Raw genomic sequence first — 26,766 nt, 5'->3', positions numbered from 1 at the left:
GCTGTTGGCGGGGGCGTGGCGCGGGGCAGGCCCGCTTCCTGCCGCTGTGGAGGGGCCCGGGGGGTGAGCTCGGCACTGCTGAGCTCGGCTCGGCTCCGCTACTGCGGGATCGCGGCTCGGCGCCGGCTCCGCGCCCAGCTGAGTGAGCGCTTGCGCCATCGCGGAGGGGGGGGATCGGGCCGCGGCTTCTGGGGCTGCGGCCGCTCGCCCGTTACCCCGCCGGTGCGGCCTCGTCTGGGGCGCGCGGCCGTGCCCTGCCCTGCCCTGCCCTGCCCTGCCCTGCTCGGGTGGCCGCCGGGGCGCGGTTCTCAGGGCGGCAGTGGGTCTCCGCTACTGCGGCCGGCGGAGGTGGTGGGGGCGGCGGCGGCCTGGGGGAGCGCGCGCGGCTGCTCGGTTCGGTATCCTCCCGCCGGCCGGGGTCCGCGGCCCTGCCCGCCGTTGGCTGTCGGTTGGCGCCGTGCCCTGAGGTCTTCGGGGGATGGAGGCGGGCGTGGAGCGGTGTCCGTCCCGGAGGAGGAGCAGCCGCACGGCTCTGAGAACCTGCGGGTGTTCGAGGGCCGGGACCACGTTTTTCTGGGAAAAGCGTCCTTTGCACCCAGTTGCTGCCCCGCGGAGAACGCGAAATCGAGGACCCTGGGCGAAAATGTTTGTTTTGGGGTTTTCTTCCCCATGACTTTTAACGTGGGTTTTAAGGGGATTAAATCTGATGCAATCGGGGATTTAGGAATAGCGTTGTCCATGCTTCTTCGCACAGGCGAAGCGATCTGAGCTGCTTTTGCGTGTGTTTTTGCACACGGGCGGTTGTGGAGGCGCTACTTTGCAGGGAGCACCTGGCACTGCCCGCGGCTGCGTGCGGTGAGGCGCGCTTTGCCGGGCAGCCCCTCGACACTGGCGAGAGGAACAGTGGCAGAGCCTAAGACTGACCTGGGAGTGGCTGGGCAGGCATAGTTTGGGTTGGAATTGGTATGCGATGCCCTAACTGGGAGCAACTAGCTTACTTTATTTGCAGGAAGGTATGAACCTGAGTAATTTGCAGCTGTGGAAGCCAGCAAGCCTGAGCTGATTCTTCATTAACTGGCAAACCGGTCTGTTTGTGTGATAAAGTACCTGGGGAATGTTGCACATAAAATAAGGTGCTTGTTCATGTAGCCAAATAAAGATATAAATATTTTTCAGTTTAATTTAAATTGTGCTAAAAAAACTTTGATATTGTTGGACACGGCGCTCCAATCCGACAATCGCAGTCTTCCAAAAATTATTTTTTCCTTCCTAAATTTAAGTTTTTCGATTTTAAATGCCACTTTATTTCAAGTTATTCAGTCTTATTCTGTCATTGCTTTTCCTGTACTTTCACTGGTTTCTCATTTGTCACTTCATTTCTGGATGGGATCAAGTCTGTGAATATCAGTAAGGGAGCAGACCACCCGTCTGTTCTTTTAATACATGACAAAAAGTTAGACTTACTGCTTTAAATAATGATTGAATTAAATTTGTTCCAAACTGAATAGTCATTAAAAAATTGGGATGAGTGATGCCCTTGTAAAAAGGGCTAATCTACATTGGAATTAGGAGTTGGTGGTTGAATATGGAAGGCCTGTGCAGTTTGCAGCTGTTGCTCTCAGAAGATGAGTATTTGGAGTAGAAGTGTACTGAGTGTCAGGCAGCATCGTTAATCTTTGCAGATGTAGTACCATTATTAGCATCACTTTTACCTCTGGGGTACGTAATTGTCTTCAATTTCCAGACACAAGTTTTATATCAAATTCTGACTCTGCAGTGTAGCTGTTGAGCAGCGCTGTGCTGTTTATTAGGTGCCAGCCTGCCTTAAGTCTGTGGTAAATGTATGAGGGAGAGGGACCTTGTGGCTCTGAGCAAGGAGTGAGAGCAAGTGCACTGTTGCTTGAGATATTTTTTCCTTTGGTAGAATAATTCTAAGGATTCAGAAAGACAGACAGTTTACTGGCTTTGTGATGTGTGTGTTCCATTTGCCTGAAGAACCATTATGTAGCTGTGGTGAAATTACTTTTAATGCTAATTATATTTTCTTCTACTTTATTCTCTGCAATCCGGACATTGTTAATCGAGGCTGTGAATTTTGTAGCTGGATAAAAGCTTGAAGGCATATTAGTGCCTGGGTATGGTCAGTTCTGTTGTCCTAGAGCCAGGCTGAAGAGAGGAAAGAAGGTTCTCTTGCTTCTGAATATCACCTTTTTTTTTTTTTTTTCTCTTTGGATCAGGTCTTGAAGCATAGGCTGAAGGTTTCTCTTCGCAGTGCATGGACGGAAAGCCAATGCGCAGGTAAGATATGAAAAACAGTTGTCCTTCTCTTATCCAAATATGATAAATGGTGAGTTCATTTCATAAGTGCCTAGACCATATAATGTTTGTGTTTTTTTTTTTTTTAAAGGCTTGGCTAGGAGAATTAGAATATAAAACATTCACCTTTAGTTCTTCCTTAAATGTATTTAGTTTTCAGTATTTATAAGACCAGATGAATATACAGTTAGGAAGACTACAGAAGACAAGTTATCATAATTTTCCATCCCTCTTCCCTACTTCTCCCATTTACTATCATATTTAAAACCCAGTATTTAATTAGTTAGGTATTCAAATAATGTGAAATAAACTGCCTGGGAATAAATCTAAACTTGATTTCTAAGGGGCGTTATTTTTCCCTTAACTAAAGGAGTTTAGTCCCTTTGGTGGAGTGGGGTCTTGGGTGAAAAGGAGATTTCCTCTTCTAATTACAGATGCCAGCTGTCTCGGTTCTAATGAGCTGAAGATGCAGTTGAAGTTTAATTCAGGGGAGTTCTTGCTGTGGTTATGTCAGAAACATTATCTGTTATATAGAGAAAAAGTCGTCACAGTAAATCAGCCCAATGACAGGCAAACAGGATTGTCTGCTAGTTCTAGTTATTTTTCCCTGTCTGATGGCAATCCCATGGCAAAACTTAACAACAGATATATTTCTGTATGTGATACAGGCTATGTGGAAACAAAGTTTCCTGAAGTTCTGCACCTCTAAATGAAGTAAAGACAAAAGTAAATTGCTGAATCTGTCTGTACTCTTTAGGATGTTGAAAGTAGGGAAACTTTTACCTGAATGTTTACAGAATTATCTGTAATAAGAGAAGGCAAGGAGTTTTAACCATAAGTGAATATAAATGAATAGCTTTTCTAGCTACAGCATCTGCAGAAACCATTAGCCTGGGTTCTCTGTTGCAGAAGGAGGTAAGGAAAAAATCAGTCATTTAAACTGTTGAAGAATGACACTATGTTGTTTAATTAAATGAACCCCTCAAGCGCAACAGAAAAAAAGACTGTGCCACTGCTTCAGTTAAGCTAATGAGTAAACCTTGGGAAATGATATGGGCATCACTGGGGCTATGCATTGTTCAATGTTTTTGCCAAGGCAGGTAATCTGGTTTACGCAATGAGGAGCAGTATGTGACTTCTACAGTGAGTTCCTTTTTCTCCAAGACAGATAAAGATTCCATCTTGCTCTTCAGCAATGGAGACTGTTTAAATCTTTAACCAGCATAAAACCATAACTCTTCAGGTTCTTATATTGTATTCCGTTTATCAAAATGTTTTTGCAGAATGACATAAAATTGGTGACTAGCTTGGCTTGTGTTCTTGTTTTCTCTCTACTTATTTTTTGTGTTCCTAATGGAAAAATTGAGGTTCTAAATTTATTTTTAGTCTGCTGTTTTCTGCATGTCACACTGAGGCAGAGAACTAAAGTGCTGAAGTTAGTATGTCTTTTGTGGGTTTGTGGCCTTGGACTTGCTATCATGGAAGTACTGTCTGCCGCTCAGACTGGGTAGTTTTACTGGTGGGCAACAGCACTGGGCTGAAGAAGTAAAGATTTTCTGTTCTGGTGCTGACCCTTGAGGGATTTTTTTTATGATTTAATTTTTTATTTGGATAATGGATGCAGACCAGATCTCTCAGTTCCTTTTGCTTTCCCTATCTCTCTGGCAAGTCAGGGTGGAACATGGATAACATATTTGACATGTTTACATGGCTTTACTTGTGAACTAACCTTTTGGCTGATCTCTGTGCCTAGATATATTGCTGCAATCTAGCCTGACGAGCACGGCTCTATTGTGAGCTGTAGACTTCAGTTCTTGAATATGCTTCCATGTTTTAAGGGCCTCTGTATGGATTGTTAAAATTCCTGTTTGTTACTTTGCTGGATATCTTAACAGGAAACTTTTATCATTTTTTGCTAGGATTTTAGGCTCACAGATCTTCCTATGAAGTCCAGCTAAGCAGATGGCAGAGAACTTCCTTTTATCCTTTTACTCAGGGCTCTGCAGTCATTTAATACCACATGCAAGAGTCCTGTTAGATATTGCAAGAAGAGGGGAGTGAGACTTGGTCAGTACTGTATTAGTAAACATGGTGAGTTGGTGTCAAATGTATACAGCATTCAGAGGATAGGAAGTTAAATTTGAACAGAAAAGGCATTGCAGCTATTCCTGTCAAGATTACAGTAGAGAAAATGCATTGATTTTCAAACAGGATTTATCTTGCATTAGAAATGAAGTGATAATAGGGCAGGCTATTTTTTCTTGCTGTCAGATAGCAGCAAGGGAACATTGTTTTCCTGAAGGTAGAAGCAAGGCAGAGGGGACCTCTCCAGTGAAGGGCATAGTCCCACAGTACCTGAGCAGGGAAGGCAGAGAGATCTGATCACCAGGGTCATCCAAGAGTCCAGTGCTCATCAGGCAAGTCTGTAGTGATGAGGAAGGGTTGAGGTCAAGCCAGGAAGCCAGTGCAGCAGTTGAGTATCAGTGGGGTATGTGGTCAGGTATAGGTGTGCCTTTACTATAGCTCAGGCCAGGCACGAGGGCTTGAGCAAGTCCAGGCAAAGTGGGGAGGTCCTCCCAGATCTTTCCTGGCAGCCCAATCCCAGGTTACAGCAGTGCTGTATCAGAGCTGGCTGGAGGACAGGCAGCTGGAGCCTGCTGAGGGTGAGAGGCTGCAGATCCCAATGGGGTACTTGGGGCCCTTGCATGCTCTCAGGAAGTTAACCAATTGCTTGGACATAGCTCTTGCAAAAGATGAACCGCAAAAGGCTTAGGAAGGTTTTGGAAGACTCCAGTAATGACCTCATGTTTCTGCTTATGGACGTCCTCATTCTTGGTGAAACTGACTTGTCTGGGTTTGGTCAGTGAAGATGAAACTGAACAATGTAAATAGGGACATATACACCAGATCTGTTCTGTTCTTCTTTTGAGTAATGTAAAATAATATTGCAATCAGGTTTCTCGACTTGTTTTTGTAACTAAACCTCATTGAGCAAGTATACCTAAACCTTGCTGTCTAGGTAAGAAAAGGAGTCAGTGGCATTTTTACTAATGATTAGACTTCTAGCTAACTAATTCCTAGAGTGTTGATGGCCACAATTAAACATTTCCGTTTACTTAGTCAGCAGTGTTTTGGTGGTTGCTTCTGTTGCTGAAGGTATCACCTTTGGCTGGGCCAAATCAAAGATCTTTGTTTTAGCAGTTCTGTAGCGAGTATAGGAAATATTTTCATTTTGCGTGCATGAAATTCAAAGCGAGGTGTTGACAGAAATCACTACCGATTTGGTTCGTTTTCTTTATTTGTTACTAAAATCCATTGCTACTGAAATCCCCTAGAGCAATGTATGATTTTGCATTTCAGTCGATGTTTTCAGCCTGAGACTTGTTCTGTTTCACAGGCCTTAGGTCACCCTATTGTTTTCTGCTGAACTGTGTTAAAGCTTGCTCATAATCCCAGGCTAAACCATACGTTATCCTAAACAAAAATGCAGGCTAGTGTGAATTGAGTTAAGGAGTTCTGTGACAGTATCAGAGAGTGTTTTTCATAGATATGTATTGTTAGATTTTTTTTTTGAACTTTGGAAGAAGCTGCTATGAGCTCTAAGGATGGATGTCTCATAGATGCCTGTGTTAATGAATAAAGTTTTGGGAACTGGTGTAGCTGAATAAAATGGAGGCAGAGCAGCCTATTTATTTGGCTGACTTACTGTTGCAGACTGCCTGTGTTCCATTTGTACTTCTCAGCAGTGTGCTACAAAAACTGATCCTTTGTCAGCCCTTTCTTAATCCATTGTATTTGCTGATTTCCCCGGTCCTGCATTTTGATGGAAGCTAATCCTAGAATATCTGCATAGCTGAGTGTGATTCTTTTATCCTCGCATACATATTTCCTCTCCAATCTTCAACCCTTCTTAATCGCCCCGAGTATTCAGGAGCAGCTCTTAGCTTTGGGCGGGGGGGGGGGGGAAGCAGCTAGCCTGCCACGTGAGAATCAAGTGCTGCCTTCTGTCTTTCACACCTCTAAGCTACTGACTCATCATTTCATTCCCTATGCATATATATGCATAATGCACACATAATGCAGTTAAATTATTATCCTCATGGAGACACATGCCATCAGACGGTGTCCTTTTAATTCACACTACTGTGCCTGTGTATAGCAGCAACCCACAGTGCTTAACATCAAGCATCTGTTTTGATCCAGTATGGAAATTCCCGAGCCCATTGATCACTAGCTTCTGCATTACCCAGAGGTAAGTTATGGATGAATCAGGAGTGCTAATTTGATTATTACTCTTTTTCCATCCATTCAATTTTCTTTAATCATTAACCAGCACTTTCTCTCCTGGGGGAAGGAGGCTGGATACAATGCAGGCACTCAGATAAACACTGACGGGAACAATGCAGGAATGCCTTCAGTTCTTACCAACCAGACTCCTTTTCAGTTAGTTAATTTAAAGATGTGTTCAGCAGAGTCTAACTTGGGCAGAAAAATCCTGTTCTGTCTTGGCTAGGAAGGACTAGGACTACTGCCTAAATCTGGCCAACTAATCATGTGGCATACACTGGTCCACGCCATTGCTCTGTGTCAGCAAAGAGTCTTGGGTGGTGTGATTGACAAGGTACACTGTATTCCTTGTGGTGGCATAGCCTTAATCTAATCATATTGTAGTTAGAACGTGTGCCAGTCCAAAAAGGTCTTTGATATCTGCTCTAGGCCTGTTTTTAGTGGGAGTCATCCTTGAGGAAAGCCTACAGGCATAACAAAGGGGTTCTGCTTTCCAAAAGGAGGTCCTGGTCCTAGATGTAGGCCATCTCTTGTGATTTGTCATTCTGTGAAATGGGTTTTTATTTGAAGAATGCTTGTTCTGTGCTTAGATGTGTTGACTGACCACCTGGTCAAGATAAACTGTCCAATATTATTACAGTAGGATATGTCTTAATAGGGCTCTTGTTTTTCCTTTTTTTTTTTTTCCCCAGGGATTGGTTTGATAGAGCTTGAAATCCCTTAATGCACAATAAAATCCGTTTGGCTTGCTTAGCAAGAGCTAGACTCTGCAGGGTTTTTTTTGTCACCACCTTTCTCCATCTCTTGGTAGAGGGATTAAATTACTTACCCTCTGGCCTTATCTGCTAAGGACTATGAAAGGAAGCCAGTTAGGTAAATTAATCTTTAGCCAAGGTTTCTTGGGGTTTTTGTAGGGCTACCATTAAACTTAGTTTGCATATGCTGCTGTGAGCAGACCTTAGCTGCTTTGTTCGTGAGGAGCTTGGCAGAGCTTTGAAAATGGTTGTCAAATCCCACAAGGTGAATTTGGGTTGTGAGGGACAAGAGTGGGTGGAGGAGAGCGAGAGGCAGTGTAACAGCAGAAGGATTTGTCAGAGGTGTCAGAAAATGAGAACAGTGATGGATATAAAAAAGATGGAGTAGGGATAAAAAAAACTAAGGCATTTAAGGTGCAGAGACTGAACAGGAGTAAGCAGCAAAACCCAGAGGGGAGACCCAGCTGGATCTGTGTAACTAAGATATGAGGAACAGGTAATGGTCTGAAACATCTGAATATGATGATCAAGGAGAGGATGTGGGGGGAATGGGAAAACAGTCTAAGATGCAAGTGAATAATTCGAACTGCTGTAAAGAGACTGGTTTCCCTGTGGTTAGAAAGTGCATTTGACATAATAATGAGAGGAAAAGGTGTGAGTTATTTTTTTAATTCTTTCCTTCAAGCATGCTGCAAAATATATTCAGCTATGGCAAAGTGAAGTTAAATTTCTTTTTAACTCTCACTATGAACAAAGTGAGATAGTGAAAGCTCACAAATGCCAGTGTACCAGAGAAGCTGGTAATGGATAAGATGTATTGCATCTTTCAGTATATCTCCAACAGCCAGTGCACCCACTGCATAATTCATAACAATCAGTATTCTGATATTTTGGTCAGCATGCTTTAATTGGTGTAAGTGATGGTTTTCCTTTGAAGTGGGAAGGGGCAATAGTTTCCTATATTTTCTTTATGTTTATAGTAGTTGGTATGTCACTGGTGCTGATGCATCTTTTTAATAATTGCTCATATGATACATGGCAGAAATGCAAACATGCTCCAAACGTGCAAAATGGTGTCTCAGTTACATGCGTGGTGTGTTTAGTGCACAATGATCTGCTTATTTAGTCTGTTGAAAATAGAATTGGGTTTAATTTTTGTTTAGCACTGATTTCAGTCATAACATGATAGTGAAGCCTGGGTGTAGGCAGACACCTCTGCAAAGTAAGGTACGAGATGTGTCATCTTGGTTCAATCCTGTGGAGCTGCAGAAGGGCTCGGGGCATTACTGTATTCCCATTCTCTCAAGTTAGTAGCATACATGGTGCAAAGCGTGATCTGTCAGTATTGTCATGCTGCTGTGCAGGGGGCTGTTGCACTTAAGCCATGGCAGAGCTGACATCTGCTCAGGGATGTGAGGGATAAAGGAAAGGTACCTGAACTTTCGTAAAGAAGGATGTCAGATAGCTAGAACGCTGCACGCAGACCTGGGAAGATACTATGTTTTTCCTACTCTGTTTCAGAAACTTGGTTTATATATTCTCAAGTGGTTCCTCTCTCTAAAGTTACAATCTTGACTTTACTTTTTCCTTTTTTGGTAGGCCAATAGTTGTGGATGCTTTGATTGTTTTGGTATTTTCCTGTTTGGTCTGATAATCCCAATTGCCCTCTGCAGTTCTTAGTCTGCCGTTCCTTTGAAAGATTAAGCTTCTTTTGAAACCTATCAGGGAAGGTAGATTGAGTCAGAAGCCTCCATAATTCAAAAATAACTGAAGAGGTGATGATTAAATGGATATTCTGTCAACCTGAAAGATACTTGTGGCAGGCTGCAGGCCATTTTAAGTTACTGAAATCTGTGTGGCAGTTTAATATGTTCAGATACCACAGTGATGAGCGACCCTATCAAAAATATAGGTAGAAGAGCAGAGAAATTTGGTTAAATCATGCAGCTGGAATTCTTTACAGTGGAAATCTGTCTCCAGCTCTGTAAAAGTAAACTGAGGTGACAATGGGCTGGTCGGCTAATCTTCTCTGCTTTGAGTCACTCTCTATGAAATGGGACTAATATTCCTCTACCATGCAAGGCTATTATGAAGTTCAGTTAATAAATATGTATGCATAGTTGGGTATTGCAGTGGTGTGTCATAGAAAGCGTATAAAAATAAGTATAAATATAAGCCTGTTGTAAGTTGGCATTTGTTTACTTCTGGGTACGCTTTGGTTTGAGATGGATTCCTCTCTTACGTGATCACGTGCTTTTTTCCACATTCCAGCATGGAGCTATGGGCACTGATGGATTTGTGCTCGTAGTTGGTGCGAGCCCTAGAGCTTTGGCTGAAGCTGGTGATAGATTAGTTGATGATGGTCCTGTCTTGTGGCTTCCTGTGCTGCAGGTGTACCAGTACTCGACCAGGAGAGACCGGAATGGACGTGACTAGCCGTTGCACACTCGGAGATCCTAACAAACTGCCAGAAGGGGTGCCGCAGCCTGCTCGCATGCCCTACATCTCTGACAAGCACCCTCGACAAACTTTGGAAGTCATCAATCTTCTCCGAAAGCACCGGGAGTTGTGCGATGTGGTGCTAGTAGTTGGTGCGAAGAAGATCTACGCCCACAGGGTGATTCTGTCAGCCTGCAGTCCTTACTTCCGAGCCATGTTCACTGGGGAGCTGGCAGAGAGTCGGCAGACGGAAGTAGTGATCAGAGATATCGATGAAAGGGCCATGGAACTGCTGATTGACTTTGCATACACCTCTCAGATCACTGTGGAAGAGGGAAATGTCCAGACCTTGTTGCCAGCTGCTTGCCTTCTCCAGCTGGCTGAGATCCAGGAGGCCTGCTGCGAGTTCCTTAAGAGACAGTTGGACCCTTCCAATTGCCTGGGCATCCGAGCTTTTGCTGACACTCACTCATGCCGTGAACTGCTGAGGATTGCTGACAAGTTCACACAGCATAACTTCCAGGAGGTAAGAAGCTTGTGTGCTGGAATCATGGTGTAAAATGTGTGAATGTGTCCTGTGAGAGCTTTGGGCAGCTCTCATTTTCTGCTTCTTTCCAAGTCCTGCCTTTACATCTGCTGTGTGCCCTAATAGCAATAGGTACCAGCTGTTAGTTGGGGAAGAAAGAGGGAAGAGGTACTTGCAGGACTGTGCTGCACTGGTGGCTTGTATATGATCCACAGCATTTCTTCTCTGAGTTGTGTGGCAGGTGCTTTGTGGAAGGCAAGATCGCTGGCGTGGTTGAAGTTTGGTATTATATCTGACATGGCTGCATGATGGTGTGACATTCCACTCCCCTTTCAAAAATGTTCTGGATTCTACAGAATTGCAGGGGAGATAGGTGTTTAAGGACAATACATCAATAGATGTAAGAAACAAACAAAAATTGCGGTTGAATTTAGGGATTTGAAATGTGGGTGTATGGGGGAGCATACAGCTGCCTCAGTGGAGTCTTCAGCTCCCTTGCTGTAGCAGAACTAGGGTTTTGCATCTATTATTCAGCAGTAGTTGTTTGAAAGTAATTCAGATGTGTAATTTTGTAGCTGACCTTTATAAACCCAAGTCTCTTTTCCTTTGTGAATTCTGCCTAGATGATTTTTGGGAAAAAAAAATTGCCAGTAACTGGTTCAGGGAAGGATCAGTATAACAGTTAAGGGTTCTGTGAGCAATACTCTGAGAAAAGTGGGTCTTTATTTAACTGTTACACCAAGATGCAGAAAGGAGCTCAACACTTTTCAGTGGTGTCTTGCCTGAGTCCTGGTTGGAAGGGCAATAATTTGCATACGTTTTGGAAGCAGCGACTTTCCAGGAGTGTGCTCAGCATGAAGGTCTGTTCCCCTGCTAGAGAGATTAATCTCTTGCCTTTTCCAGAAATTGCACTCTTCCATCCCTTGGAACACGTAGCCTGTGACAGAGACATCTCCTGTTTCCACCTATTTCACGGGTAGATCCTTTCCAAAGGGAGTAACTCCAGTATTGACTGCTGATGCTAATTTAGTTTCCCAGAGAAGTGGCAGTATATAAGTGCTGTGATTGGTTGCAGCTTGCTGACTTTTTTTTCCCCTCCAGAAAATAGATTGGAATTGTCTTAATTTCAGTCAGGTATACTTAAGAAAATTATGAGCAGAAGTAAACACAATTGAACTTGGCTTTGTCTGTTGGGAACACTGAAGACAATAGTTGGTATTTAACTGTAGACACGTGACATCAGTTTATTCTAAAAGTTGCAGTTAAATACGTCTTTCCTAACCATGAAGACCAGAAAATAGAATTTGCTGTTTAAGATGAGAGCTTGTTTTTTGTAGAACTTCCCAAAAGCCCTGCATTTTAGCTGGCCATTTCATGTGCTCTGTCCTTGCTCTGCATTTCTTTTCTGTGTTCTTTTTGGGAGCAGGATGGTAACCAGGTGGTAGTTTATTTTCAGTACGTGGTCGTTTTAATGGTTAGATCTGTGCTCTTCTTGTTACTACATGAGATGGGCATGCTTACAAGCCTCTGAACTTTTTAACAGCATCACAAGTGTTAAAAATGTTTTAGCATTAATACATACAGCTGGCTAAGAGCTGCCTGCTGTGGGGTTCTTTTCTTTTGCAGTCCCTCAAAGACAGCTTCCTGTCTTCCTTATCCCTGTTAAAGCACACACAGGCAAAAGTTTTGGACTTGAGAAAACATTCTGCTCCTCAAAGGTGATGCAAATTATAATTGATTTAACTGAATCATGGCCTCTGGAAAATAATTGCTTAGATTAGAGCACTCTGTCTTTGGCCCGGTATCCCTTTCGGTGCCCTGGGAGTTTTGCAGCTCTTCATCCTTAATGATCACTCCTTTCACTTCTACTGTTTCTCTGCATACAATCTTAATGGTGCTGCTTGTTGGGATTGTATTCTGTTCTGCCACTATTTTCCACATGGAGAGTGAATTGGTAATCCCTGATGGAAGCCAGTGACTTTGCTATTTTAATAATCCCCTACTGTAGAGGTTGAGAACTGATAAAGAATATGCCCTCCTCTGCAGAGGCTGTATGGTCATTGTCCCTCCAAGCTGGAAAAAAATCAATGTGAGATGCGAATTTCCTGAATGGCAATGTAAAATATTGAGCACTAGGCACCAGGCCAACCCATGCAGTTACTTTGAATGCAGACTAAATTGCTCCACGTCCTCTGCTGTGCTAACCTCTAGTTCTATTAATTTTTATGTGTATTGCTGCATTACATCATTAACTTCTTGGTAAAATGTTTTTCCAAGTTTTCCATTCCCCTCAATTTAATTTTTTGCCTAAAACCTCTAGTGAATCTTGTGCACGTAATGTGAAATGGTTCTATTAACAACTCCGCTGTACAAGAACAGCCTTCGTATTTTTTTTTGTTTGGTCTCTGACATCTGTGTGAAGGGAAAAAATATACTTAAGGATGAACAACTTGTACTTCAGATCAACAGACAAAAATTGCACTCCATATTGTATACTCTGACACTTATTCTGTCTGTTTGTAAATGTGGGAATGCACATGAATACTGTAGAGGAAATGAAGCCTATCCAATTCTTGTTTAGTAAGCAAGTCAGACTATTAATATTAATCAGATAATTATTAGTGTCCTGATAATTAAGCCAAAATAAGCCAAAGCATTTAAAATAAGTATTTGTTTTACTGTGTAAACTAACAAGTTCCATAGTACTGATACCTTGGTTTGCCATCGGTGCAGCTGAGGGTAGAAGGGAGAGTTTGGAAGACCATCCTTAATTTAAAATTTCCAGAGCCTGTTTTCAGAGTCTGATGCTGAACTTAGAAACTGTCAGGGTACAGTTTAGTCATAAGCTGGTCTATGTAGAAGAGAGGGAGACTATGGGAAAAATGCTGATAAAGATCTTTAATGACCAGCCCAGGTCTTACTCTAAGGCTGAAGAGATGTGTGGACTAACCTTGCTGTGGCTCTTACTGCCCCTGAAAGCCCATGGGATCCTAGACCAAAGTCTGATCTCTGTGTCTGTTGTGAGACTTTTAACTATATTTTCTGTTGTCAGAACTTGGCAATTTTTGTATATTCATTCAGTGCTCTTAAGTTCTTTAGGTAATTAAAAGGACTGCACAGCTGACTGCTGTTGAGATGATTGTGTCAAAGAATGTATTTTCCTTTCATTTATGCTGCAAATCATAAAATAAGTCCTGGAATTCTAATGTGGTCACAAATGATAGGGGCAAGCTGATATTCAGTTATTTTCCATCACGGAACCTCTCAGATTACAGGCCACAGACTGGGAGTGCTTGTAGGGAAGCCAAGCTGGCAGTTATCAATCAAATAATTTCTGCAGTTCTCTTTATTTAGATTCTTGTATCTTTCCCATCTAACTGGTATCAGTGCAGAAGATGTGGTTGTGCATGAGCTCTCTAACCTCTCAAGGCAGTCACAGGTTGATGCAGTGTGCTCTGTGGCATGTGCGAGCAGTCCTCCAGTGGCAGCTAGTGTCTCTTGAGAAACTCAGTCGCTATCTTGGGTACTGAAGGAATTAACATGTTTGCAGATTGTCAGTGTTTTGAATTTCACAAGAGATCAGTCCTCAGGGCCTTAGGAGGCTCTGATTCCCTCTTAAGTGCTTCTGGACTTGTGCAAACTCTATGTATTTATCTAGAACAAATGAAAGAGGTGGGATCAAAGTAGTCCATCACCCTCTCCTGAAATATTTTCTGTTCTGCTACAAACTGGCATTCAGGAAGACTTTCTACCTTGTCTACGATGCCTCTGGTAACTTGTTTGAGACTTATTTTTGTGCTCTCTTTTGAATTTCTTGTGAATAGAGCCTCTCTATTCCAATACCACTTTTTAGTCACATAAATATGTTGCATAGGTGATACATATTTCTGCTTTGTGTATTAGACTGATTTTAAAGAAAGGCTTTTTTTTCCTAAATTTTGAAACCTGATCAGTGTGTTCTGTGGCTTAACCTTTTACAAGTGTCATACAAAAAACACCTTTGTGTAAAATTCCTTCACTTGCGTCCCCATCTAAACTTGTCTATGTTGTGTTGCTAGGGATTGCATTCTGCTCTGTGCAGCAAAACCTTCGCATGTGTTGATGTCAAAACAGTGATGGGTATTTGGCCCTTCACTGCATCAGTCCATTAGACTGTAATTCAGGTGGACTGTATTCACTTTAGAGTTGCACTGAAGTGCTGGAGTGGTGAATGGCTATGGTGCTTTGGGCACTGTCCTTACTTTTATTTTTCCCCCTTTCCATTTAACCAGGTAATGGAGAGTGAGGAGTTCATGCTGCTTCCTGCCAATCAGCTCATAGACATTATATCCAGTGATGAGTTAAATGTTCGCAGTGAAGAGCAGGTGTTCAATGCAGTGATGGCCTGGGTGAAATACAGCATTCAGGAGAGACGACCCCAGCTGCCACAGGTAATCTGGAGCATAGTAACATTCGATACCATTCTATCTAGGGGAAGAGTACTGAGGGCTGATAGTGGTTGTGCCGCAGCAGTGTCACAGTTCTGAATGCATCCAAAGCCACAATAATTCTCTCTGACTTCCACCTGTGTTAGGTGGCTTGCACTTTCTCTTGATCTAGGCTGGAAAATGCAGTGTCTAGAGCCTTCAATAGGGGCTTTGTTGAATTCTTTCCAGGTAGAACTTGACAGACTAGATCATTCCAGTAGTCTGTCCAGACAAACCTGCCTGCTTTGCTTCAAGTGTTCCATAAAAAATACAGTGGATAAGAAAAAACTTGTCTTCATTTACAGTGTATCTTTAAGCTCTGCTGTTTTGATTTATGCCTCAGCCCTCATGATCTTATACTGGAGCTTGTCAGAATGGTTCTGTTGAAATATGACGTTTCATTTAAGCCAAGCCATTTCACAGAGAAGAACCAATTCTGACAAAGCTGTCAGCCAGAAAGCCTCTGAAGTCTCAGGCTTTCTGATCAAGAGACGTGAGAGTCTGCTTGCCTCAGTGTTTCTGCTTTGGAAGTAGACATTAAATGCAACTTTATTTAGTGGAAAGCTTTTGAAAATTGTTTTAAATAAACAAACCAAACCAGAAAAACCTGCTGTTCTCCAGTTAGCTCTTAATGCTCTTATAACTGTGTGCCTTTTTAGGCCCCTCTGTCTATACCTGCACGCACCTCTAAATTCTAAGCTGTTTTGAAAGGCATGTTATTAGTTACTGTTCACTTACCACACAATACAAGTCACGTTTAAGAGCTAAATGGTTGATAAAACTTCTAACTAAACTAGTATTTCAAGCAGACATATTGACATCTGTGATTTTGTAAAGGTTTTCAACTGTGACCTTGTTTTCATCTGTGATAAATCCAGTGGGTTGTCCCCTCTCAAATACTGATTTTTTTCTGGGTATCTGAATTGATATATTGAAAAGGTGAAGGTGCTGTAAGACGAGCTGCATTTAAATAAAATGCCAGGATTTGGATGTGTGTATGCGAGAGGAATTATTAACTCTATCAAAGCTTGTTAGCCTATGTTGTTTTCTATTTGGCTTCTTGCATCTCTGCAGGTATATGTGGTTTACTGTACATGTTCTGTTTTGTGTTTTAGGTCCTGCAACATGTCCGTCTACCGCTGCTGAGTCCCAAGTTTCTTGTGGGTACAGTGGGCTCTGATCCACTTATTAAAAGCGATGAGGAATGCCGGTAAATCTCCTCACTGATTTACAGAACTGGATTTTCTTGTATTTGGGTGCCTTATTTCCATCTGTTCTCTAAAACTGTGCTAATTTGTTGGTGGCAAATGGGCAATACCTCACGTTTCCACTTTTGCAACTGGGAAGAGAAGAGATGCAGGAAAGTGTGCTTTCTATTTGTATGGTAGTCAAAGTGTGCCCTAGAAGTGCTTTTGTTCTTTCAAGTTTTCAGTGAAATAGCAAACTTTGAGTGCACAGTTTGACTGTTGGTAAGACATCCTTCAGTGTATTGTTTTCCATTTCACCTTTTCTTTTTCCTGTAGTCATGGCCTTTCATTACAGCTTACCACTTGCATGGCATTCATGATCTCATTATGACTTAAAGTAGTTTCTCTATGTAAAAAATCTGTACTGTGATAACTGAATTGGACTCTGGGATTGGAGTCTGCTGTTTCCCACAATGCTAGTGCAGGGAAACCATTATTTCCTTGTCTTTTGGTATGAGTCTCCCCTTTCTAGTTCTATGGACTTCTTTATTATTTATAAAGCACACAATTTTTCTTGTTGTACTTAATGTAAAAAAGTTCAGGGAATAGGCTAAACTGTTTTCTTCCTGAATAAGCATTCATAGTATGGGAATTCCCCATTTGTAGAGGGAAGGAGGACTTTTTTTTTCTTTTTTGTTTTGTTCAAGGGTTTGGAATATTAGGATTAGTCCAGGTGGCAAGTCATGAATGGATGGACAGTGTGAGCTGGCCACAGCTGATGGAAAAAATATTCATCAGAAGGGTACTATCTCCATCTATTGGTCGTGTGTGTGTATTATATATTTGTGTGCTTTTCAACTCCTGATTTGTTCCTAGATAAAACAACTAGCTGTGAAGTTCTAGCTTGAGGCAGCCTGGATTTTTCTTTTCTGCATAGTAAGCTTGACAAATTTTGTCACAGTTTTTTGTCAGTCTTTATAGCAAGCTATATCTATTATTAACTCTGGCCAAATATTGATACTGGTCTGCTGCTGTCACTGTGCAAATGACTTGTAAACAACTGATGAGTATTTAGGTGACAGTGTATGTTTTTACTAGAGCTATTCATGCACTTACATGATCTGTGAATACCTGAAGTGCATGACTAGAGTGCTGACACCTCTTGCCATCAGTTTTGATTCATACCTTCTCCTGAGACTGGTATCAGGTGAACTTTGGGAATTAATATTTTCTTGTCTTGCACAGGGATCTAGTGGATGAAGCTAAAAACTATCTGCTGTTGCCACAAGAGCGGCCACTGATGCAAGGACCAAGAACTAGACCACGCAAACCCATACGCTGTGGAGAAGTGCTCTTTGCAGGTATGTATAGCTCCTGCTGGCTTAGGTCAGGAGATTCAAGTCTGTGTTTTCTGGTGACAGTGCTTCTGTACGACTAGTCTTTACAATATATTTCTGAAGTGACTTGTGCATTAATATTTGGAGATCTGAATTAACTTACACTTTCTTACTTGTGTGATTTCTTTGGTGTTATGAATGCTACAGTACTTCCAAACTGACGCTAATCCTCTTGAAAATCACACTCTGTCTTCTAATTATAATCCTCAGAGTGAGTAACTCAGAGATGGGGCTACTGGGTTAAGGCTGACAAAGCCTAAAGGGATTATTTGTACCAGGTGTACACGCAATACTCGAGCTCAGTGTGTTGTTATAACACTGTTTCTTGTGTTTGGTCCCTACAGTGGGGGGCTGGTGTAGTGGGGATGCAATTTCCAGTGTTGAGCGCTATGACCCTCAAACCAATGAGTGGCGGATGGTGGCTTCCATGAGTAAAAGACGCTGTGGCGTTGGAGTCAGTGTTCTGGATGATCTCCTCTATGCTGTGGGAGGCCATGATGGTTCCTCTTATCTTAACAGCGTAGAAAGGTAGGTCTCCATAAGGCCAATGTGCAAAATATTAACTCTGAATGTTTAAACCTGGGTGCAGCCCCTTAAAAATGAGTTAATTTTGCTGTTTTCCTGTTCTGCTGAAAACACGAAATTTATATTACATGTTATCTACATTTCCTCCTCCCTTGCATACCCCTTCAATATTGTGTTGGTTTACTGCTGAACTAGGCCTTTATGCACAGCATTGTCATGTTATCCCCAGCTTAATGAGACAAGACATAGCCTTTGGTATCAGGAAGGCATATGTAAGAGATGGGTCTGGGTATAATTGGTGGGAGGACTGGTGATCCTGGTTAACCTTCTTTGCAATTGCTGGTTTGTTTCCAGCATCGTTGAGGAAGGTGAAGTTATGTTAAGCATTTCTTAGGTGTTGAGGGAGAGATCCTGGAGTTTTATTGTGGAGTGGTAGTTAGAGAAATAAGGAACCCTGGCACTTAAGCAGAAGAAGGAAAATAGGTCAGTTTTAGACCTGTGAAAGACATAAATCAAACAAGCTTTGCCAAGCTTCCTGTTTCTGGGAGCTGCATATGGCAATTCCCGTGCCTAAAAGCCACGTGACCCAAGCATTCCTAGTACTCTAAATCTTGGCCCTGTAAAAATCCAATGAGCTATACAAGTACCTCCTGCCTCCTCTTCTTCCCATGTGTATCCTTGTGTACTTGCAGCTTCTCAAATCACAACCCTAGCCTTAGGTTTCCCATGTCCTGCATTTTTCTGCTATGCACCATATTTCCTTGTCTCTGGATTCCCAAGTCCACCTGGTTCCTTTCATCTCAAAGTGCAGGTCCCAGTATTAGCTGAGTTGAGACCTGCAGAGAACACACAGCAGAGTAACTCTGGCTGCTGCTTTTTGCATAGATGCAAATTATTACCTGTCAGCCAGTCCCTGGTAACCTGCTGTCTTATGAACCTGAATCTTTCATCTGCAGTTTGAATCATCGCAAGCTGCAGTTTGAATATTCCTGGAATAACATGTGTTGCATGCATTATATCATGTCAGGGGTTTTATTCAACTTACAAATAGCTGTATTGCAGTTTAAGCTCAGGATAGGTAAGTTTCACTGCCTTAGTAGTTCCCAAGCACGGGCACGTCTGAAGCATACCTAGACAAGCAATTTGTGCTGTTTGGTGTGTTTTTCTAGGTATGATCCAAAGACCAATCAGTGGAGCAGTGATGTGGCCCCCACCAGCACCTGCAGGACCAGTGTTGGAGTGGCAGTTCTTGGGGGTTACCTCTATGCTGTGGGTGGCCAGGATGGTGTCTCTTGTCTCAACATTGTGGAAAGGTACTTTTAAATAATAATAAAAAAGTGGGGCATAGAGAGAAGAGGGTCTCTTAAAAGGTGCAGTTGATGCAGATGAGCTGGAAAGGAGGTAAGTACTGTACAAATCTTATTGGGATTTTAATTTTGAGAGAATAACGTCAGTCCTCCTGCCCCTTTGTGAAGATGTCAACGTTTCACTAAGCTTTGGTGTTTGTTCTTTTGCCAGATATGATCCCAAAGAAAACAAATGGACTCGAGTGGCTTCCATGAGCACCAGACGCCTGGGAGTTGCAGTGGCTGTGCTAGGGGGCTTCCTCTATGCTGTGGGAGGTTCTGATGGGACTTCTCCTCTCAATACTGGTACGCCTTTTGCTGCCCTCATTGCAGTCAGCACTTGTTTGGTTTGTCCTTAGTGTCCTCAGGTGGCTGTTGAATAAATTTGTCATCGGTTTGCTGTGTTTTCTCTTCTTTAAATGTGATTTTTACCATGCAGTAATTAACCATCTAGGCTTGTGAGCCCCTATTACCTGGTCGTGTGTGTTTTTTTTCTTTTTTCCTTTTTTCTTTCTCAATGCTGCAATTGGCAGTGTGTCCTGAATAAAATACTTTAATCATTTGCATAACAGCTGCAAGCACATCTTTTTTTCCTGCAGTAGCCCTTTTCTGCTGTAGGAAGGAAGGTGCCAAAGGTAAAACTACTGCAAGATGGTAATGCAGGTCAGTTTGTAGCATTGCCAGCTCTCTCTTGAGGAGAGATGCTGAATGTCATTGATTTTGTAGGATTGGAGAGAGAATAGCAAGCCTTCTATAGAAGAAAAGCATTAGAATGAGGTAACAAACTAGTTCATCGAACTTTCGGTGTGTGAAAGTTGCAGTGCCTTTACAGATTAAGCAATACTTTGGATGCACGTTCAAAAATGCTAACCCCCGCTGCTTGCCAGCCCTGTTGTCCAAAGGTGTGTCATTTCTTCTGCAGTGGAACGCTACAATCCCCAGGAGAACCGCTGGCATACGATTGCACCCATGGGGACGAGGAGGAAGCATCTGGGATGTGCTGTATACCAAGACATGATATATGCTGTGGGAGGCAGAGATGATACGACAGAGCTTAGTAGTGCTGAGCGATACAACCCTCGGACCAACCAGTGGTCTCCTGTTGTGGCCATGACATCCCGCCGAAGTGGAGTGAGTTTGGCTTGGTTTACTTGCTTACACTATACCTAATCATGTGGTAAGAGCACAGGGTGGTGTCATCTTAGGAGGTTTCCCTCTTGCTTCCTGTGTACCTTCACATCTCTTCTGTGAGGGGAAAGGTTTGCAAAAAGTCAAAGCTGTTTAGCAAGACTAGAGAATGAAGGGGTAGTCATGTCATGCTGTATACAGCTGTTCAGTATGCCTGAGGATGGGCAAATGGAGTCATTTGAGGGTCTTTTTTAAATAGCTTTGGTCCCTTATATGGAGTCAACTACTTAGGCCTGAAACAGAGGAGTTCTTTAGTTTTTTACTTGGTAAAGTAGCCATACTTGGCATGAGATACTATTAGAGAGCAGTATCAAAGTTAATACCTGGGTCTCATCCTGTAATGCACTTGGCATGAATTAGGAGGTGAACGTACCTGCTTCCCCAGAAAAAAGAGCTGGGAAGCATGTGTTTAGGTACAACCTTCCAGCAAAGCCATATCATTGCCTTGGGATGTATGGGAAAAGGGTTTCTGGGCTTTCACTCAGAATGTTGCCTCTCTTCTGTGAGTATGGGGAAGTCACAGCACGTTCTCATCAACTGCTAATCTTCTGTAGACATGTGAAGAAAAGATTAACATAGTATATTAAGTAGTCATTGTGTTAGGGCAAATGTTACAAATGTTTATCATTGGGTACTGGATTATATAGTAAAGAATGGATTAATTCTGTCGGTATGTTAGTATTTCAGCGTCTGGTGAGGCAAGTATGAATCATAATTTGAGCGACTACTGGTTTTGGAGAAAGAATACGTATGTATTTCCATCCTCAAAGTGTATAGTATGCTGTCCCAACACTCTCCTTTTTTTAGTTACTGATCAGCCGTTGATTTTTTTCATGAGCTGCTTCTGTATTTGCATCTGTATCTGCAGCCCTCCAGAGTTTTCTAACTTCCTCAAAGCCAAACCAAGGACCATTTTACATTGTGTTCTTGTCATCTTTTTTCTGTTATGCCACGAGATTTTTTTTTCACTGGAAGTGATCTTATACCACAGAACTGTGTGAGATTTCAGAGCCTCTGTGCCTCAGCAGAAAGGCAAAATAGAAAGGCTGGAGGCCAAGGTGCTTACAGATGGTCCAAGCTTGAGCCCAAGAGAATTGGAGCAGGGGCTTACATATGGTTCTCCTAGTTTAAGCAAGTGTTCTGGGCTGTAGGCTGGTAGGTATTCTGGTGCATGCATGTCACATTTGGTGAAGAATTTCAGTTCAGGACATAATAAGTTTTGCCTGATAAAGGCTTAGATTCTCATGTATCTATTATCTTGTAGCAATTCTAGTTCTTGTAGCTGGTAATAAGGGGAACTTCTGCTTTTTTCTTTAAGAGATTCTCTATTTTGAGATAAATATTTAACTTTTCATGTCTCATTATTTTTTAGGCTATTTTATTTGTCTGTCATTTCCCACCCCCCCCAACTCCCCCCCCCCAAAAACCAAACAACAAACCACCCTCTACTGCAGACTGCGTTTATCACCAAAAATGGTTATTAAATCCTTTTATTAGCATTTTCATTTTAATCCTTATTTTCAGGACATGTCTTTTCAGGGCATCCCAGCTAACTAGCTACTATCTGTGATGGTTGTTTTACAGGTTGGCCTTGCAGTGGTGAATGGACAGCTGATGGCAGTGGGGGGTTTTGATGGCACAACGTACTTGAAAACCATTGAGGTGTTTGATCCAGATGCTAACACATGGAGGTAACTGTTAAATTTGTGAAACAATCAAATAGTGATTTCCAGCTGTAGCGGCTGCCACCCAGCTGGAGCTGTCCCAGCTAAACTAGAGAAGTGATGTACACATAGCGAAGAACTTGGGTGCAGTAGCTGGCATAATGTTCTCACACAAGCCAGCAAGCCATGATGTAAGTGTAAGAAAGATAATCACGTTTTGAAAAATACCTCAATATGCCATTTACCTACAGCATCCCCATATCTATGACTATGGGAATAGTAGGCAGTTGAGAAACATTTTCTTGCCGATGCTGCTTGAATTCCAGCCGTTGACTCCATTTTAAGTAAAATGGGAGTGAGTTTTCCATAGTTTTTCGCATCCGAGTATCCCAACAGATTTAACCAACATTAATGAATAACGTCTCATTGAATCTCTTGTAGGTAGGAAAATGGTGTACAGGTAGGTTATTGAGACCCAGAGAAAATTCATGATTTAGCAGGCTTGTTGGGTAGTAAGAAAAAGGTCACACCAAAACCCAGTGTGATTTTTTTTTTTAAAGTGCTGCTTTGAACATAACAAAAATGGATGACCTTGAGAGAGATATACCCCTCCTGTTTATTTTGGGCTAAGTCTCTTCTGTTTTCCCAATAAAACCAAGCTTGCCCTTAGCAGGAGGAGCTCACAGTCATGGTGTAGAATTTGGCCTACTCACTTCTTGCTTTCAAGCTGGGGCTCTGATTTCCAGATCCTTTTGGAGGAGCTGAAACAGAACATTTTGAGCATATGATGTTCTTCCCCTTTAAATCTGCAAGACAGCAATTAGAAGAATTTAATCTGATTTACAGGCTGAGAGAAATAATATGAAATTGCCAATCAAAAAATGTGTACTGAGCGGAAAGGCTGTTTTTCCTATTTCTTTTCTAGTCATAACTAGACTTGAATGCAGTTGCCTGTATATTTACTCCTGAATCTAATTAGTATAAAATTTCAAGCTCCTGTCTGTATTCTTGCTGCTTTAGTATTCTGGCAGGGGTGGGGTATAGAGAGAAATTAATGTCCTTATTCCTTCCAGTCTAGTAATATTAGTAGATTATCCCTTTCCTGCTGAGATAAGCTGTCATAAGAAGCAGTGGAGGAACTTCCCCTTGTTTGTTGACTTATGGACAATGCCTTTTGAACTGCTGAGAAAACCATTTGGGTAGAGAGTAATACAGACTTCATATTCCATAGCTGAGTGGTTTCAGCTACTTTCAGTGACAGTTACCAATAATATGATGTCTGGAATTAGGAGCTGCTGCCTGGGCTAGCTTCACAGAAGTTTAGGAGGTTGTTCAAGGTACTAGCTTGTGGGTCTTTTCTCCCACTGAATTCAACAGAGCTGTTCAACATCTGTGGTCCTCTTTGGTTTGTTGTACTTCTTGCCCTATGAAGGATATTTTTATTTGTGCAGCCTGACTGAGAACTGCTTCCGATGCAGTTTGGGTTTAACAAATTGCATTAGTAGTTGTTTGAGGAACTTGCTTCTCCTGTTTCTACCAGCAGACTTCAGTGGCACAGAGGGGAATATGCAGCTGAACTGAGTAGGATGTTGGAGTCTACAGGGATCAGATTTCCATATGAAATGCAGGCACCATTTCAGTAACATATTTTGGAGAAACAGATGGTGCTTGGGATGTGTTACATCTTGGTTGGATCGGCTGAATTTTAGGGTATTAGAAATATAAAATAAATTGGTTGACTTGTAAGCAGCAATCGTATTCTTGGTCGCATTACCCAAAATGTAGCCCAAGCTCAGCTACAGCCTGCAAAGTTCTTTTCTATCTTGCACATTACCAGACAGGGAGAAAGTGTGTAATTACTTGAGTAACAGAAAACTGTGGTGTCAAAACGAGAAGCAGTTTCTCTTTTGAGAGAGGCATAAGCAAATACAGCTGTTTACCTTGAAGTATATAAAATGACTGCTACCCAACTTACTTGTCATGGTCTGCTTTAACCAGAGGTTAACAATAGTGTAATTATGCTTACAGAGGCTGGTTCAGTCTTTCCCATAGTAGCTCCATGAAGGAGCTGAACCAGTGTGACCACTGAAACCTTGTCTTTGCAGGTTGTATGGCGGGATGAACTATCGGCGGCTAGGAGGAGGAGTAGGTGTTATCAAAATGACACACTGTGAATCCCATATATGGTAAGCATCAAGAGGGAGGGAGACCCCTTGGTTCTCATTCCTAGAAAAACTGAAGAGACTTGTTGACACTGGACCTCTTTGCAGCTCTAGTATGAACAGTCTAGATCCAATGTAACTCTTTGCCGGTGACTCTTTCTATGGAATTATAAAAACGACTTCTGTGAGAGTGTGCCGAATGGGAGACCACATTGTCAGACTCCAGGGAACCACTGGACAAAAGTAGAAGTGTTGCTTATGTCCATATTTTTTCTAAATAGTCTACATTTTTGAATAAACCAAACTGTAAATGTTGTTGTACCGTAAACAATGCTGATGCAGAGACCACGTGCTATACTGGGAGTCTGGCAAGGAGGAGGGTTTTCAGCTTTCCCTCCTGCAGTGAGCAGTGGATGTGGCAGCTGTGTGGTGGGCGAAAGAGGAAAGTGATACAGAAAACATTGCTTTTGCCTTATTTACAGAGAGCTTCAAAAAAAAAAGTACTTGACCTGCAAGGTGCCACCTTTGCACAGAAGCTTTTCTGTGCACAGAGTATATTTATTTTTTCATTTAACTTGTATCATGTATTTCCTTTGTATCGCTCACAGCGATAATTCCAGCTTTTTATATACATATATATGTGTGCATATATATATGTATTTTATATATATGTATATGTGCGTGTGTGATTTCAGTTTTGACAAGCTGGCAGTTAGGGCAGGGCTATGTCCTGCCAGCTATTGTGGTTCCAACCCTTGTGGTATGTTTTAGGGTCTCTTAGAGTAGAGGAGAGCTATAAGGATGGGTGCCCTGAGTATCTTTTTAGTCTTGCTGGAGGCAGGAAGTAGAACTGGAACTCTCATCTATCAACCTGAACCAATGAAGTGCCCAAAAAGGGTGAGAGTGAAGAGTGAAAAGGATTTCAAATGATGCCTTTTTACTGTACAGCGTATGGTACAAAAGTTCAGCTTTTGTCTCTCCCCTCCCCTGTATGTGAACCCAGAAAAAACTAGTTGTTGCTTACCTATTAAAACCTTTTTCTCATGTTGCCAGCTAGATGTCAGTTTTTGTCTGAAGCTGGGATGCAGGTGTCATCTGTTAATTCTCACTAGCCTAGATCAACCCTCACTTCTCAGGTTCTGGCTAGAATGGCAGACCTGCAGTCAGCTCCTGCTTTTGTAAAAGGCTTAGATCAGCATCATCTTAGCTGCCCTCCTCCTTGTCTGTCTTTAGAATTCCTGTTGTAAAACACTGACCAAAATGGGACGGTACCCCCCCTTTTTAGTGGGTTGGTTTTTTTTGTGCACTTTGCCTGTGTGTGTTTAGAGCAGGGAAAGGTATGAGGCTCATTAAAGGGTTTGGAGGGGAGGGACTATTTGCTGGCACTGAGAGTAACTAACTGTCATGTTTCAGTGACTGCAGAGGCACCCAGGGGAGGGGGAGAGGAAGGAGGAACTCTACACTCAAAAGGTTCTGATATGTTTGTACTGTAATTTCTATCCAGTATGAAAGAATGACCTTTTGCACCTGATACAACTTTGGACCTTACTAAATCTGATTTTAAGAGTGAGGACTGTAAATTCTTGAGATGAAAAAGGCAGTGCTGATGTTTTAAGTTCTTCATAGTTTGATTCATGTAACTCCGCATTTTAATGTGCTTGAATATAGTAAAAATTCCACTACAGTAATAAATGGGTCATTAAAACTTTTTTAAAAGCCCCCTTTCTCCTAAAGGTCGGTATTCTTGTGTTTACATATGAAGATCATTTGCACCTTTACAAGGAAAACAAGTATTCTGTAAACAAATGTTTACATGTATCATTTATGCTTTTTTCTAGCATGAGTAACTTGTATAAATAGTGCTATCTTAATAAATTTCTTCTATGTTGTTCTTTGTTTGTTCCTTTGGGTGAAAGCAGGGGACTGAACTTCTTTGTATAGTTTGTGTGGACATATATAGTGGGTTGGTTTTTTTCCAGATACCACTCCAAGTAAAACTGGCTTCAAATTCACCTGTTTGGTGTTACCCTCTGACTTAAGTCCATCATTCAGAACCAGATTTTTCTGGAAGAAAGTATCTGCACTATCTGGTTCTAGCTCTGTTCATTTAACTATAGTAATCAATGAAGGCTACACCCCAAGCTGCAGATAAGCATGTAAAAAGAAATAGTGCTTCATTCTAGCAATGCCTTCCTGCTAGGCTGTAGTAGATACCACACACGCAGAGCAAAACATCACTCCTAAAAGCTCTAAATACTCATTAGAGTTTCATGTGCTATTAGTCTAAGTTCTTAAGGCAAGAAAGAGGTTAAAAGAGGCTATATGGAATTTAGTTTTTTAAAGATTATTTATGCAAACTTATTGGAAAGAGTTGAGCATTAGATTTCAAATAAGCCATGGGTGTAACAGTCCTGTTTTCAAATCAAATACAGGTGCCATTTATATCAGATCTCCTACTCCTGCTTTATCCTGTGTTCCTCTGAATTGAGATAGCAAACTTTGTCTAAG

The 26,766-nt window shown here is 42.0% G+C and overlaps 1 protein-coding gene across 8 annotated transcripts; it reads left to right on the top strand.

The window, feature by feature from the left end:
• Positions 1-15: 15 nt before the first annotated feature.
• On the top strand, positions 16-26,766 carry KLHL20 (kelch like family member 20). 8 transcript variants are annotated; one of them, XM_075096978.1, is made up of 13 exons: positions 16-142; positions 2,238-2,298; positions 9,750-10,323; positions 14,595-14,753; positions 15,905-15,999; positions 17,222-17,337; positions 17,718-17,901; positions 19,068-19,211; positions 19,417-19,550; positions 20,167-20,375; positions 22,017-22,123; positions 24,202-24,282; positions 26,691-26,766. In XM_075096978.1, exons 2-13 carry the CDS (start codon positions 2,276-2,278, stop codon positions 26,749-26,751), a joined length of 1,887 nt encoding a protein of 628 aa, XP_074953079.1. In that variant the 5' UTR covers positions 16-142; positions 2,238-2,275; the 3' UTR covers positions 26,752-26,766. The 8 variants fall into 8 exon arrangements, with proteins under 8 accessions (XP_074953079.1, XP_074953084.1, XP_074953086.1 ...); XM_075096983.1 differs by lacking the exon at positions 26,691-26,766 and adding an exon at positions 24,367-26,149; XM_075096979.1 differs by lacking the exon at positions 16-142 and adding an exon at positions 525-645.

The sequence above is a fragment of the Phalacrocorax aristotelis genome, chromosome 6, assembly GCF_949628215.1.
Source record: "Phalacrocorax aristotelis chromosome 6, bGulAri2.1, whole genome shotgun sequence".
NCBI classification, from domain to species: Eukaryota; Metazoa; Chordata; class Aves; order Suliformes; family Phalacrocoracidae; genus Phalacrocorax; species Phalacrocorax aristotelis.
The sequence above is the reverse complement of the archived record's forward strand: the minus strand, read 5'-3'. Positions and strand labels throughout refer to the sequence as shown.